Consider the following 16,672-nt stretch of genomic DNA (forward strand, 5'->3'; position numbering starts at 1 on the left):
TGTCTATGTCTTTTTTAAAATGTGGTGCCCAAAACTGTACACAGTATTCCAGATGAGGTCTGACCAAAGAGGAGTAAAGACAAAGAGTGAAAAATTTAAAGGGGTCTGAATACTTTCCGTACCCACTGTATGTGAGAAACACGTCTGAGCGAGGCCTTGATTTGTGTCGTTTTACCATTTGAAGGGTTAATCCCATCTCATACAATTATTGCATATTCATAGTAAATGTCAAAAATGTCTGGTAGATGCGGATCTCACAAATGACCAGAAATATACAAGTTGGGACTCTTTACAGGTGTAACGTTTTCTGCCCTTTTTTTTTTTTTTTCATTGACTTGGTCATATGAGGATTTGTATTTGGTTGGACAAGTTGTATTTTTTTTAATGGCATTTAATTTTACCATATAATGTACTAAAACATCATTAATGAAAAATAACCCGTGGGAAAAAAAATAATTCTACTGTTTTTCTGGGTTTCATTTAACTGCAGAAACATAAATCACTAGTACACATGAAAATAAGAAACTGTGTAAGATATCTTATCAGAGAAATCTGCTTCTCTCTCTCCCAGGATTGATCAGTCATTCTCAAAAACGCAGGTATCAGGTTTTGCTGCTTGGTGGAAAAACCTGAGTAAGGCTATGTTCACACATCTTGTTTTTTTCAGCATTTTTTGCTGCAGATTTTTATGCAAATTTTTCAACTGCCTTTTACAGTACCAGCAAAGTCTATGAGAAACCAGAATCCTCTGCTCACACATCATGTTTTTTTTTTTTTGTTGTTGCATATTTTGTGCCTTGCAGCCTTTTTTGCAGAATAGAGCATGTCTCTGCTTTCAGCGTTTTTTTCACCCATAGGAAGTAATGGGTGGTGAAGTAAACGCTGAAAAAACACATCAAAATTTGCATCAGCGTTTTTTGCAGCATTTTTGATGGCAAAATAGAATGGGTTCTTTTTTAATACACAACTTTATGTACATGCATAAACAGAGACAAAAGGACAGTGAAAGAAAAATGCTGAAAAAGCGCATTATAAAAGCACCAAAAACTGCAAGAAAAATACCGAACAAAATGCCCCTGAAGATAAAGCTTTGCTGCAGATTTGTGATGTGAAAAAAGCACCATAGCCTTAGTTGCATCATGGCTTTTTTATGCACTAAACTTTATCAGCATATACAAGAGACAAATGTACCCTAAAAATGCAGCAAATACACACCAAAAACTCATCAAAACCGGATTTTGGCAAGCAGCTTGTTTACTAACAAGAAAGCAGGTTTTGCCTGCATAAAAATGCACCAAAAACACAACATGTGAACACGGCCTTACTCTTTAACCCCTGTCAATAGGATAAGGAAAACTTGCTGATCCTTGTAGGTCTAATCCCCTGTACCCCCAGCGATCTCAGGACAGGGGTCCGGGTCGGTGGTGGTCCCAACAGTTGGACCCTCAGTGATCAGCCCATTCTCCCCTATACTAGGGTTACCTTGCAGTTTTGGGGGGGAGGGGGGACAAACCCCTTTAATGTTTTTTTTTTTTTTCTTCTGTGGATCTGTACAATAATTAGTGCTATAACATTTAGGCTCCATTCACACCTACGTTTAGAGTTCTTTTTCTCACAGACGCATTAGAGAAACTATAAAACTGGATTGTTTCCCAGCTTCCTTCGCTATTGTACTGTAGTACTGGGAGAGACCAGCAGGTGGCGCTGTCATCTACTCCAGCACCTACAGCGCGTCTAGCCTAGGCAGCTACTGTGAACCTTGTAACGCGCTGGTACGTCATGTGATGGTGTGAGAGGAGCAAAATGGCGACTACTATGGGGGGCACAGTATGGAGGTGTCTGCGGGACTTCTCAGAGGAGGTCCGGGGTGAGTGTAGCGAATGGAGATGGCCACAGCAGTGGTCGCTATCCTCCGCATGTGCGTGTGTGCTGTAGGTCCTGCGGGCGGTTTTATATCCCTGTTCTTGACATCTGCAGCGAATGAGATCCCACATGTGTCACACATACTATGCATTTATGCAAAGTGTGCAGGCAGCCGCCACTGGGTGGCGCTTACTAGAGCGCTTCCATTCATTTCAACGGCAGCTGTAAAATGTGTGTGTGTGTGTGTGTGCAGCGAGCTCCGCCTGGTGGTTGCTTTCTGCAACTGAACTTGTAAAAGAAATGTTATTAGAAAAGGATTTTTTATTTTTATAAAATTGTAATTTTAAACACTTTTTATTAAAGTTTTTTATTGTGCTTTATTTTTATTGTTTTTAATCTTTTATGCCACTTTTTTTTATTAACCACCTTAGGCAAAGTGCTCTTATAGACCTTAAAGGGGTTATCACAACTTGGCAAGTAATCCCCTATCCATGAACCCCCACCGATCCCAAGAACAGGACTCTGAAATGCCATCATGGTACAAGGGTCTCTGCTACTCCATTCATCACCTATGGGACTTGGGACTGTTGGGGATAATGTCCAGCTGACTCTGACAGCCCCATAGGCAATGAATGGCCAGTGCACGGACACTGCTCAATTCTAACTGGGCATTTCAGAGCCCCTTTTTATATATATATATATATATATATATATATATATATATATATATATATATATATATATATATATATATATCCATGCAAAAATGGAGGCAGCACACAGAGTAGAATAAAGTGATAAGGTTTAATAGCCCATATGGCAACGTTTCAGTCCAAAATTGTGGACCTTTCTCAAGCATGCTGCCACTATTGTTCTTTATGCTGTTGTGCAGTGTTTATATATATATATATATATATATATATATATATATATATATATATATATATATATATATATATATATATATATATATATATATATATATATAAACTAATTTCCATAAACTTTATTGATTTTTTTTTTTTTTTTGTAAATTCCCACTGATAATTGGGCTGAGCTGTATATGTACAGCTGCCATAGGTCACTGTACGGTTTCTAGATAGGAGTTGCACTGTGGAGGGAAAATGGCTGAGGGGGCTGATCTCCTTCATTATCATAATAGCTGAGGCTCCCTGCGTTCACACTTCCCATATCAATATGGTGATATCTCTTTATTATGAACTAGTGCACATGGGACACTACTGTGTTTCTGATACATAGGAACGCAGCCTTTCATATGTAACTCTTTTCTGGACCCACAAATATGCTGACGTGTTGGAATTAAAGGGGTTTTCCAGGTTTTTGATATTGATGACCTGTCAGTATGATCTACGGTTACCTGTAGAAGCCATCTTGACACCCCAAATGTGTGCATCACTCAGGTATCATCTATGGAAGTGAGCCCGATCGTCCACTTCTTCATCTAGCCCATGTGCCTGGCAGCTTTCTCCTCCTTATGGTCACCAGTAGGGATGAGCAGACCGGTGAATGTTTGAGCTCGACTTAACTTTAGTCCAAAGTTCTGGTTTGGGAACCAGAACTCTACCCGAACCCCATTGAAAGTCAATGGGGACCCAAACTTTGTTGCTGTAAAAGGTCTCTCTCGTCCTGTAGACGTTTAGCTCGTGGACAGGGATTGCAGCGGAGACATTTCTGCCCTGTCTTCTTTCTTTTTCGCCTGTGATGTGCCCTGTTCCCTTTTCTCCTTTCTGCAGATTTACATGGCACTGACCGTGTCCCATATCTAGAAGAGCCGCCGTCTCCTCTGCAGTTTCATAGAGAATGGCTGTGTCCTAACAGACCGTGTGTTATCCGCAATGCCTTTAACCACTGGCCAGCGCTGCACAAGTGGACATTACATTACCTCAGGTACGGACGGGAGCTGTAGTTTATAAATTTCAGATATCGGTGATGTTTCTGTATTTTTTCTGTAGTGATAACTTTGCCTAACTCAGATCATGTAAAAAAAATAACCTGTCACCCTCTGTCTGCCATTCATTCCACTATCCAGACCCGGCCGACATGTTCCTGCAAGTGACACCAGTGGTTGAATATCTGCTAGTGTCACCATTAGTCTTGACCACCTGATAAGTAGAAACCTTCTGACGGGTTTTATTTATTTATTTTTATTATTATTTTTGGAAATATGTCTTAACCCCATCCCGTAAAAATTAATTCATCGCACACTCCTAGGAAGTTTTGCTTTTTAGTGCCAATTTATTTATACAAATGAAATGTAGGAAAAATAACAGTGGTGAAGGCGACAATAGGTAGACGTTTCGGCCACACTGGCCTTATTCATTAAGTTGCTATTGTATCAAGTTTGTTTAGGCCTAACCTGGGAACGCTGCCTGTACCTTCCACTTCTACCATTTATGGGACTCCCCATCTAGAGACACCCCTGATACAGGATCTGCAGCTCTCCACAGGCTGATGGACCCCTGTCTTTTGTTAAGCTTCTGACTGGAACTTCTCTCTACATTCTATGGTGCCTTCCTACTAAAACAAACTTGATACAATAGCAACTTAATGAATTAATTTTTACGTGATTTGAGGACATTTCCAGTCCATTGCATCTGCACCTCAACTCTATTTGACAGTGTGCACGCTAATTTTCTATTTACTTAATCCCATCCCGACATGGCCAATTTCTGTTTTTGAATTTTCGTTTTTTTATTTTTCCTCCCCCTCTTCCAAAAGCCATATTTTTTAAAAATATTTTTAAATTATTATTTTTTTTCAGATTTTTTATTTGTATGTATATATATATATATAATATAAAACAAAAAAAGGAAACCGCACACAGACATTGAGGTGCAAGCCCCCCAGGTACATACCAGACCTTGAGACATTCCAAAAAAGACTATAGAGGCAGCACACAAAAATATTAGCAGAAGTGATGGCGTTTATTAGCCCATAAAGGTCTATGGGCTAATAAACTACATCACTTCTGCTAATTTTTTCGTGTGCTGCCTCTATACGATTTTGTTTTGAATATATATATATAATATATGCAGGGTGGTCCAAAAGTAGGTGTACAGAAAGTGTAATAAGGTTATGAAGGGGAAGATTTATCAAACATGGTGTAAAGTGAAACTGGCTAAGTTACCCTTAGCAACCAATCAGATTCCACTTTTCATTCCTCACAGACTCTTTGGAAAATGAAAGGTGGAATCTGATTGGTTACAAAGGGCAACTGAGCCAGTTTCACAGATCTAGTTTTCACAGATAGATCTCCCCCAAATCTGTTTTCTTTTCAGATAATTCAGATATCACATAATGGCAAATAATTTAAATACAGATCAAAGAAAATGGATTTTAACCACTTCGCGCCAGAGCCTGTTTTTGCCTTCGTGACCAGGCCAAATTTTTCAATTCTGACCACTGTCACTTTATGAGGTAATTACTCTGGAACGCTTCAACAGATCCCCCTGATTCTGAGACTGTTTTTTCGTGACATATTGTACTTCATGATTGTGGTAAAATTTCTTTGATATCACTTGCGTTTATTTGTGAAAAAAACGGAAATTTGTCGAAAATTTAGCAATTTTCAAACTTTGAATTTTTATGCCCTTAAATCAGAGAGATATGTCACACAAAATACTTAATAAATAACATTTCCCACATGCCTACTTTACATCAGCACAATTTTGGAACCAAAATTTTTTTTTGTTAGGGAGCTATAAGGGTTAAAAGTTGACCAGCGATTTCTCATTTTTACAACAAAATTTACAAAAACATTTTTTTAGGGACCACATCATATTTGAAGTCACTTTGAGGGGCCTTTATGACAGAAAATACCCAAAAGTGACACCATTCTAAAAACGTCACCCCCTCAAGGTGCTCAAAACCACATTCAAGAACTTTATTAACCCTTCAGGTGCTTCACAGGAATTTTTTGAATGTGGAAGAAAAAAATTAACATTTAACTTTTTTCACCAAAATGTTACTTTAGACCCAATTTTTTTTTATTTTCGCAGGGGTAACATGAAAAAATGGACCCCAAATTTTTTTGTGCAATTTCTCTTGAGCGTGCTGATACCCAATATGTGAGGGAAAACCACTGTTTGGGCGCACGGCAGGGTTCGGAAGGGAAGGAGCACCATTAGACTTTTTGAATGTAAAATTTGTTTGAATAATTAGCAGACGCCATGTTGCGTTTGGAGAGCCCCTGATGTGCCTAAACAGTGGAAACCCCCCACAAGTGACACCATTTTGGAAACTAAACCCCTTAGGGAACTTATCTAGATGTGTGGTGAGCACCTTGCACCCCAAGGTGCTTCACAGAAGTTTATAATATTGAGCTGTAAAAATAAAATTTTCACATTTTTCCCACAAAAACATTTTTCATCCCTTAATTTTGCATTATCATAAGGGTAGCAGGATAAATTGCACCATGAAATTTGTTGTGCAATTTCTTCTGAACACGCTGATACCCCATATGTGGGGGAAAACCACTGTTTGGGGGAACGGCAGGGTTTGGAAGGGAAGGAGCGCTATTTGACTTTTTGAATGTAAAATTAGTTTGAATAATTAGCGGACGCCATGTTGCATTTGGGGAGCCCCTGATGTGCCTAAACAGTGGAAACCCCCCACAAGTGACACCATTTTGGAAACTAGACCCCTTAGGGAACTTATCTAGATGTGTGGTGAGCACCTTGCACCCCCAGCTGCTTCACAGAAGTTTATAATATTGAGCCGTAAAAATAAAATTTTCACATTTTTCCGACAAAAAATGTTTTTCATCCTCTAATTTTGCATTATCATAAGGGTAACAGGAGAAATTGCACCATGAAATTTGTTGTGCAATTTCTCCTGAGTACGCCGATACCCCATATGTGGGGGAAAACCACTGCTTTGGTGTACGGCAGGGTTCGGAAGAGAAAGGAGCGCTATGTTGGCTGGGATAGGCAGCAGACACCATGTCACATTTGAAGAGTCGCTGACATGCCGAAACAGCAGAAACCCCCACAAGTGACCCCATTTTGTAAACTACATCTCTCAAGGAATTCATCTAGGGAAGTAGTGAGTATTTTTTAATTTTTAAATTTATACCATTGGGCAGTGAAAAAAGCATAATTATATTTTTACCACAAAAAAATGTTTTACACTCAGATTTTACATTTTCACACAGGGCAAAGGGTAAAAATGGTGCCGAAATGTGTCACACAATTTCTTCTAAAAGTGGCAATACCCCATATGTGGCTGTATCGTACCGCTCAGCCATACGGCGAGATCTGGTGGGGACGGAGCGCTATTTGACAATTGGGGAACAAATTATTGTAGAATAGGCATTTGGATTTGGGAGCACAAAATTTTCTGAATTTCTTTTGGGGGGCAAAGGCCATTTCGCTTTTCCAGAGCCTTTCTGCTACCAGTAACTTGGAAGTCCCTTATATTTTTAACAGATGACGGACCTGAGTGGGGACTAGCTTTTTTTGAGGACTGAGTTGAAGCTTTTATTGGGAACATTTTACGTAACATTTATCCGGCGCTCTAGGCTGAGCACTTACATCGGGGTTTCCATCTAAATTTCCAAGTGATGTAATTCAGATGAAACCCCTGCGGGATCCATTCACTGTAATGAGGCAGCAGAGTTACTCTGGACTCCGTCTGGCCTCTGTTTAGCGGTGTCCTTTTTTTCTGAAGTGCACAAAACTGTGGCCAACCGCACTTTTATGCACGCCTAAAACAAATGACACCGTGGGATCCCAGGCTAGACGGCGTCCACAGTGGCCTATAACTGCCTCATTACAGGGAATCTTCCGTCATGGGTTCAGTCTGAGTCACGTATTTCAGCGATTTACACGGAAACTCTGGTGTAAGTGCTCAGCGCAGAGTACAGGATAAATGTGAGCAGAGCCTTACTGCGATCTTTGGGAGACATAATAAACAAATCAGTAGCAGGCGAAGAATTGGTTTTATTAAATTTTTACGCCTTTCCTTGTGTGGTATAAGTGATGAGATTACTTTATTCTTCGGGTCGGTGCGATTACAGAAATACAAGCTTTATATCGGGTTTTTATGATTGACAGTTGTCACACACTAAGAGACGCTTTTTTTTTGTAAAATCTAGTTTTTGCATCGCCATATTTTGGGAGCTATAATTTTTCCATATTTCGGCCGACAGAGTCATGTGACGGCTTGTTTTTTTGCAGGACGAGTTGACATTTTTATTGGTACCATTTTTGGGTACGTGACATTTTTTGATCGCTTTCTATTCTGTTTTTTGGGAGGTAAAATTAACAAAAATCAACAATTCAGGAATTGTTTTTTGAGTTTTTTTTTTTTATGCCGTTCTGCGTGTGGTAAAAGTGATCAGGCAGCATTATTCTTCGGGTCAGTACGTTTACAGCGATACTACACTTACTGTATATTTTTTTAATGTTTTGGCGCTTTTACACAATAAAACAATTTTATAGAAAAAATATTTTTTTTGCATTGCTTTATTCTGAGCGCTATAACTTTTTTATTTTTCGGCTGATGGAGCTGTATGGCAGCTTTTTTTTTGCGGAACAAGATGACGTTTTCAGCGGTACCATTTTTAGTTCCATTTTGCTTTTTGATCGCATTTTTTTCACTTTTTGTTTGGCGATATGATGAAAAAGCATATTTTTTTGCTCCTTTTTTTATTTATTTTTATTACAGTGTGCACAGAAGGAGTTAATTAGTGTGACAGTTTTATAGATCGGGTTGTTTCGGATGCAGCGATACCAAATATGTGTACTTTTTTTGGTTTTGCATAAATATACGGATTTATTGGTTTAATATTTTATTTATTTTGTGATTTTTTTTTTTTTAACAGTTTAAAAACTTTTTAACTTTTTTTTACATTTTTACTTAGTCCCTGTATGGGACATTAATTTTTATTTTTCTGATCACTGATCTCATGTAATGTAATAGACATGTATTACATTACATGAGATCTTTGCTGACTGTTTCACAGTCAGTGTGTTGCCAGGCTTCAGCTGCAGGCTGAGCCTGGCAGGACACCATATATGGCAGATCTGGAGGCGGTCATGTGACCTCCAGCTGCCATAGCAACGCCAGGTCCTGGAAGGTATCAGGGGTCGTCGGAGAGGTAAGTAAGACGACCCCCTCTCCTCTGTCTATCTTCTATATGCCGCGATCACTATAGATCGCGGCATATAGAACATAGCAAAGGGTTAACATCATTGGGATCTGATCCAATCAGGTCCCGATGATGTCCCCTGTCAGAGCTAATGCTCTGCACCGGAATTGCAGTGCTTGCAGGACCCTGGGGGTCCTGAGCACTGCGGGACCACCCACCGTTTTTAAACGTCGGCGCTGCACAGAGCCCAGCAAGCGCCGACGTTTATCTACAGTGGGCCGTCGCGAAGCGGTTAACAGAGTATTGGAAATCTCAAAATGCTGAAACCGTTAGAGCAAATTGGGTTGAGACAAACCATTTACCGCATTCGTGACAAATTCAATGCCACTGGCTCAATCCTTAATGCTCCAAAAACTGGTCGACCCAAAACAGTCTGTACAGAAGATAATAAACAACTTGTTGCTGAAACATTTGTTCAGAGTCCAAAAAAGTCCACCAGAAGAGCCTCTTTGGAATTGGGAATTTCACGAGCTTTTATCATGCGAATCCTGAAATCTATTGGGTGGAAAGCTGATCGTCCACGTCTAATTCATGGTTTATTGGAGGATGATCCAGACAGGCGGCTGCAATTTAGTGTCTGATAAATCTCCCCCTTCATAACCTTATTACACTTTCTGTCCACCTACTTTTGGACCACCCTGTATATTTTTAGATTTTTCAGTCCACATAGATGTAGGAGGACTTGTCTTTTACGGGACGAGTTGTACTTTTGAATGACACGATTAATCTTACCACGTAGTGTGCTGAAAAACGGGGAAAGATTGGGTGAAGTGTTGTGAAATTGCAAAAAAAAACAAACATAATTCTGACATTGTTTTTACGGAATAAATTGTATGGTAAAAATGACCTGGGATCATCATTCTGCTGGTCAGTAAGATTATGGTGATACCAAACTAGTCTTTTTAAAAAAAAAAAAAAAAAAAAAAAAATATTTCGGTAGTGAATAAAAAATGAAATTTGTAAAAAAAAAAAAGAAATAAAATAAATAGGAAAAAAATAAAATAAAATTATATTGTCTCCATTTTCCGAGACCCATAACATTTTTGTCGAAGGAGATGTGTGAGGGCTTATTTTTTTTGCCTGGCTAGCTGTCGTTTTTATCGATACTATGTTGGGATAAATAGAACATTATGATCGCTTCTTCATTTTTTTGTGGCAACCACAAAACCCCCCACATTTTTGGAGTTTTCAATCTTTTTCTCTATAGAGTTTACCAACCGGGTGAATTAATGTTATATTTTGTTATTTCGGACTGTCTATTTTTTTTTAGATCTTTATTCTGAATGGGGGGAAAAGAGGGGTGATTTTGAATTTTTATGTGTTTTTATTATTTTCATTGTTTTTCAAAACGCTTTTTACATTTTTTAATGTATTTGTTCGTCTCCTTAGGGGTCTTGACCCTGCGATCTTCTAATCACCTGTACTATATTTATTTATTTTACTGACTTATAAAGCGCCATTAATCCCACAGCGCCTTACAGACATCACTGTCCCCATCGGGGCTCACAATCTACATTCCCTATCATTATGTCCTTGACAGCTGATTTGCAGCCTTTTTTTTTTTTCCACCTGAAGGGAATGCGTGGGATCCAAGGCTGTGAGTGTGGCTGTCACTCCCAACGGCTACGCAGATGCCGTGTACGACAACAAGTTTGTGATGCCGGAGGAGAGAACAATGAATTTTGCTGATGTTCTGGACATTATAGAGAAGAGGACGACTACCCCGGGTGTCTTCTACATTCAGAAACAGTGCTCCAACCTGACCGAAGAGTTTCCCGAACTCATAGGAGATATGGAGAGTCATATTCCTTGGATGAGTGAGGCACTAGGTATAATGATGGTGGTCAGTCAGTGGAGGTTTCCTTGCCCCCGAGTTTGGCTGCTCCTGTTTTACTGTTTTTTTAAAGTCACAAAATTTTTGCGTTGCACAGGAAGGTTACAACTTTTGGCGTTTTCAGGCAGCTCTGCCAAAATGGGTGTAGCTGGTAGAGCTGCTCTGTCCATCAAATTTTTTAAAACGGGCAGGGTTTTTACTCCAGAAATGTAACTGGAGTAACATTTGTAACAAATGGACTGGAGTAACATTTCGTGCCAACGATAAAATGCCCAAAATCCATTAAGAGACATACGCCTCCTAATAAATTTGGTGCATTTTATTGCTGCATGCTCCTCATCAAGACTGGCCATTCTTAATGGGCGGCTTATGGCTCCAATTCATCAAGGCTGGCATTTTGCACTCCAGTCTTGGTGAAGGTCATCATGGAGGTGCGCAGCTCTTAATGAATTTGGTACATCTTTAGCTGCCTGGTGACACTGCAAAAAATAATTCCACCAGTCACAGACTGAAGTACATTTCTGTCAGAGCTTACGCCACTTTTGTAGCTTAAATTCTACTGAATTTGTCTGCCATGCTCAACCACCTGCTCCCGACTAAGCTCCAACCAGTTTTCACAAAGTTGGTGGATCTAGTTGGGACTGTAGTTAAGAACGGCAAAAGTCACAAAACTTTTGCGCAATTGTGAGTTGCCTTAAAAAGTTTGCAACATTTGAAAAAAAGTTTTCTGCCAGAATTCCGATGAAAACTGATTGATGAATCGGATCCATAAACTTTTTAAGTTTACAAGGATTTCCTATGGTGTCGGTGCACTGCTGGCCTTGTTGAAATCGGACTGGACTAGTCCATGTGAATTAGCGGGCAGCCCTTGCACCATCCACTACCCGGAGGAGCGTACGGAGCCAGTCACGTCTGCAATCTGTGGATTTGACTGGTCCAATAAATTCTACGACTGTGCATTTTTAGTTTTAGAGCCATTTTTGCTCCAGAAAAGAACTGTAAAGACTATGATGAATTAGGGCTTACGTTTTTAAAGAGGAAAACAATTTCCCTTTTATTTTTCTCCTATAATTTGGATTGATGAAAGATGTTTGTTCTCTGATATAGGGAAGAGTCCGGATGCCGTGAATTTCTGGCTGGGAGAATCTGCAGCGATAACGTCCTGTGAGTACACACAAGTGCCGCTATAGGGATTAGTATAGGCTATTATCCTGGGGACACTACATCTCGTGGGCCCTTTTATCTTTGGAGGATCCCCTTGCTGTGTACGTGCAGACTGATTTTAGTGGCACGCTATAGGAGAGCAGCGTGTGTGTATTCTACAGGGTTTTCCTCTACTATTTGACCCTTTTATATGCCCTAACTCCTCAAAATATTATATTGCCTGCAGTTCTCTGAGCGCTTCTCAATCGGGTGACGATTTGTTGAAGTTCAGCTCGTCTTCCCTACCCTGTTTTGTCAGATCTACCCCTCTTCCAGGCACAGAATCTGGTGGAGTGTTTGTCTGAGCATGCACATTGCGGACGCCACCGGTCTGCCTCGCGCTCGCTGCGGACGCCACCGGTCTGCCTCGCGCTCGCTGCGGACGCCACCGGTCTGCCTCGCGCTCGCTGCGGACGCCACCGGTCTGCCTCGCGCTCGCTGCGGACGCCACCGGTCTGCCTCGCGCTCGCTGCGGACGCCACCGGTCTGCCTCGCGCTCGCTGCGGACGCCACCGGTCTGCCTCGCGCTCGCTGCGGACGCCACCGGTCTGCCTCGCGCTCGCTGCGGACGCCACCGGTCTGCCTCGCGCTCGCTGCGGACGCCACCGGTCTGCCTCGCGCTCGCTGCGGACGCCACCGGTCTGCCTCGCGCTCGCTGCGGACGCCACCGGTCTGCCTCGCGCTCGCTGCGGACGCCACCGGTCTGCCTCGCGCACGCTCAGTACACAACCTTCTCTTTTCCTGTGATACTATCTGTATAGACAAATGGCCCACACCTAGAAACTGGACTTTATACAGCCCCATCTTGCAAGGAACAGAGGTGCACATGCTCGACCTCCTCTCCACTCATTGTGTTTGGGACTGAAAGACATAGCAGAACATGGTGCCCTTACTTTCTCTAGCAGTCCCATAGACAATGAACGGTGCAGGGTTGAAGCATGTGAACTTCTGTGCCATTGAGGACGGCACGGCTTTGTAGAGCCAGGTTGTAGATTCGTTGGAGCCCCAGTAGACCGTATAAGGGATAATTTAATATTTTGGAACTAATCCGTGCACCCTGTACAATACCATTTTGCAGTACAGACATGTGCTGTACATTTGGATCTATCTCCTCATTGCTTTCCATTGCAAAAACAGAAAAAATGCTCTTTCAGGTTCTGTTACTTTGACATAAAAAATGTAGCTGGATGGAGCAGATTTCCTAATAGTGAACCTCCGTCTGACATGATGTCCGTTTCTTACAGTGCACAAAGATCACTACGAGAACCTGTACTGCGTTATTTCGGGAGAGAAGCATTTTATTCTTCACCCACCCAGTGATCGCCCCTTTATACCTTATGGTATGTCCAATTTTATTATGTGTCTGTCAGTCTCTGTATGGGGCTTTTCCCAATAACTAGTGATATACAATGGCCCATACATGACAGACGGAAGTCATGTAGATTCTCTAGGGTGTGGCATCTTTTTGTGATTGGTGAGGGGGGTACACCCTCTAGACCCCACCACCGATCGTTTCCACCCTCTAGACCCCACGACCAATCGTTTCCACCCTCTAGACCCCACCATCAATCGGGTCCACCCTCTAGACCCCACCACCAATTCGATCCACCATCTAGACCCCACCGCCGATCGGATCCACCCTCTAGACCCCACCACCAATCGGGTTTTTTTTCGGCACAGAATGATGGTATGTATCCTGTATATGTAGATTTTGTTATGGCCTCCTCTGCTCTTTCTCATAATAAACACGTGACAATGATACTTACAAGTGTTTTTTTTGTTGTTGTTGGCATATTTTAGAAACGTACCAGCCGGCCACATATAGGGTTAATGAAGACGGGACATTTGAGGTTATAGCCCAGGAGTGTGCAGACAAGGTAAGTCCTAGAGAACGTTCTGCCATGTGCATCTCCAGGATGTGGGACATACTAGTAATTTCCATAATCATGGCTGAAGGAATGTAAAGATGTGAAAGGTTTGGTTTTTAGAAATTACTTTCCAAAAGAAAAAGTTTTCTTCTGAAGTTTTTTTCAGATTCTGTTGTTGTTTCTTAGCTGTTATCAGCAGAACTGACGCTCTGTGCTCTTCACGGTTTGCACTAATTTGCTCATGCACTACTGATCTATGGGTTTTCAGATACAAATTCAACGTGAAGGGGAACGTGTGCACCCTGCTGGGAGACACGTCACTTCAAGATCTGTATCCCATCATCGGGACTGGGCAGACAGGGAACTCAATCAGACATTTTCTCCAGGAGACTGACTTGAGTTTGGAGCAGGAGACCTGCAGCCGATGGTCCTCAGCCCGGGATTGTAAGCCATAGGATATTTCATACTTATGTGTATGCAAAGTTTTATATTATGGCTAAAATGGAAGATTTAGATGCATCCTGGAGTGGTCTCTAAAGTCTGCAGTGATTGCTCCAGCCCCGCTTTTCAGTCTCCATTCAGTGCAGAGCTTTGTAAACGTCACGTACGACAGGTTGATGATTGACAGCCGTCTGCCTCGTGCTCTTCCTTAGGTTCCTTGGATTCCTGTTGACCCTCTGGAGCCAGATCTGAGTTTATATCCAGCGTATGGTGAAACACGGCCTCTGCATGTGACGGTGAAGCCCGGAGAAATGCTGTATCTGCCTTCTCTTTGGTTTCACCATGTCCGCCAGTCCCACGGTTGTATAGCAGGTGAGGTATTATGTGTTCGGTAACAGCATTTAAAAAAAACAGCAAAAACGTACTTTACTCATCCTCCCCAGGTCCAGTGCTGAGGACGTTATTGTCTGTAGCACTTAAATCACAGGAACGGCACTGCTGCCAATCAATGGCTTGTACCCGCAACTTTGGCAGAGCCCCTGAGCTCACTGGCCTCAGTGCTAGCGACATAATGTCAGTTCTGCAAACACTATCAGGCACTGGAGAAATCCCATGCATCTGGAAGATGCTTTCAGAAATCCCATGCGTCTGATACACAACCCTGTATGAAATGGAGTTTGCAGGGCCACTAGGCATCGCAATCTGTATATTTAATGGATTTCTTTTCCTTTTCAGTGAATTTCTGGTATGATATGGAGTATGACCTGAAATACCATTATTTTCAACTTCTGGATTCTCTCACTAAAGGCGCTGGAAATTTGTGAATGGACCACGAGCATTAACATGGCCAGATAACCACGAAGCAGACGTGACCCTGCGCATGCAGAAGTGAGGGACGAGGCAAACTGGCAAGTGTGAGATAAATGTTTATGGACTTTGGAGGATCTGAATGCACTGGATGGGAAAAGCTGGAATTATTCTTTCCAAAATATGAATATTTGTTCCTTCTCTGATAACCGAGCAGAACATCACACTTCAAGCCTAAGAAGACGATGCACTGTGACCTTTCACAGAAGGATTAATCCTTTTGCACCGCCTTTTATGATTTGTGTCCTGATTGCGGAGATTGACAGGTCTCTCCCTGTCTGTGTATAAGGAGGGCTGATCAGGCATTAGTCGCCCTGCAGACACAGCAATTCATAGCTTTTTATCATTTGGGAACCTGTGTATATTTCATGCTGCTTGGTTCCCCTAACACACCCTATTGGGGCACGATGGAAAATAAATACCTAGGGGTCTGTTCACACAGTGCAATGAAATCACATTATTATTTATTTTTAAAAATAAATAATAAACAATTTTACTGATTTGTGTAAATAGTCCCTATAATGGATAACTCTTTTTCAAAAGCAAATCTACCTCTTAAAGATCTATTCATACACAGCGGATGTGTTGCGGAAATTTCAGTAACTGCCCCATACATCTGACCGTTTCAGAAACCTGTGCACGCGCTGCAGAAGCATTCAGGTATATAAAACATAATCTCTGCAACAAATCTGCCACGTGTGAACGCGTCCTGACACTGTCAGCCGTCTCAGTTCAGAGAGGGTCTGAGGCTCATTTTGCTTCTGATGTATATCTAGCGACTCTGGACACTTGGGGAGTGATTGATGTTGTATTCGGCACCCCCTTATTCAATAAACTTCGATGTAAAACTTATGCTGTGTCACAAGATGGCCGGGGACCTGCCTTAGTCATCCGATAATGCACAGTCCCCGGCCGAGTAAGGCCTACCTGGCTGCATTAAGACGGCCAGTGTCTGATCCATGCCGCCTGTGAGTCAGCAGCATGAATCCACTGTCAGGTTCACTTTATAAATGTATTTTCCCCCAAATATATCTTCAAATATCACATTTTTGCACAACTTGGAAATTGCACAATAAATTTGGCGAATTGGAATTTGGTGTTATAACCCCAGTGCCTGTCATCTTCACCAAAATTGTTGGGACAGGGAATGGCGAAACCCACCCAGAAAATTCATCAACAATTATAGAATGTGCCATAACTTACCCCAGAGAAGTACTACGGTCCCTGACTAAAGAAACATTTCTAGTGAAAGTGCACGACATTGTAAGATGTGCCCGATTCATTCATTTATGTGCTCCTCTTATAAGTCTGTCAGCAGATTTTTTCTATTTAATGTGGGAGCAGCATGATGTAGGGGCAGAGAGCCTGATTCCAGGGATGTGTCACTTATTAGGCTGTGTGCTGTAGTTGCAATACAGTGTTTTA

General features: G+C 41.7%; 1 protein-coding gene across 1 annotated transcript; it reads left to right on the plus strand.

Annotated features, from left to right (window-relative positions):
- The first annotated feature begins 1,742 nt into the window (after positions 1–1,742).
- Positions 1,743–16,339, plus strand: JMJD7 (jumonji domain containing 7). Its single transcript, XM_073638834.1, has 8 exons — positions 1,743–1,867; positions 3,618–3,771; positions 10,610–10,863; positions 11,976–12,032; positions 13,316–13,411; positions 13,872–13,948; positions 14,593–14,752; positions 15,116–16,339. Exons 1-8 carry the CDS (start codon positions 1,804–1,806, stop codon positions 15,202–15,204), a joined length of 951 nt encoding a protein of 316 aa, XP_073494935.1. The 5' UTR covers positions 1,743–1,803; the 3' UTR covers positions 15,205–16,339.
- Positions 16,340–16,672: the final 333 nt, after the last annotated feature.

Source organism: Phyllobates terribilis, unplaced genomic scaffold, assembly GCF_046119375.1.
Source record: "Phyllobates terribilis strain yellow unplaced genomic scaffold, ASM4611937v1 Scaffold_7__3_contigs__length_470593459, whole genome shotgun sequence".
NCBI lineage: Eukaryota > Metazoa > Chordata > Amphibia > Anura > Dendrobatidae > Phyllobates > Phyllobates terribilis.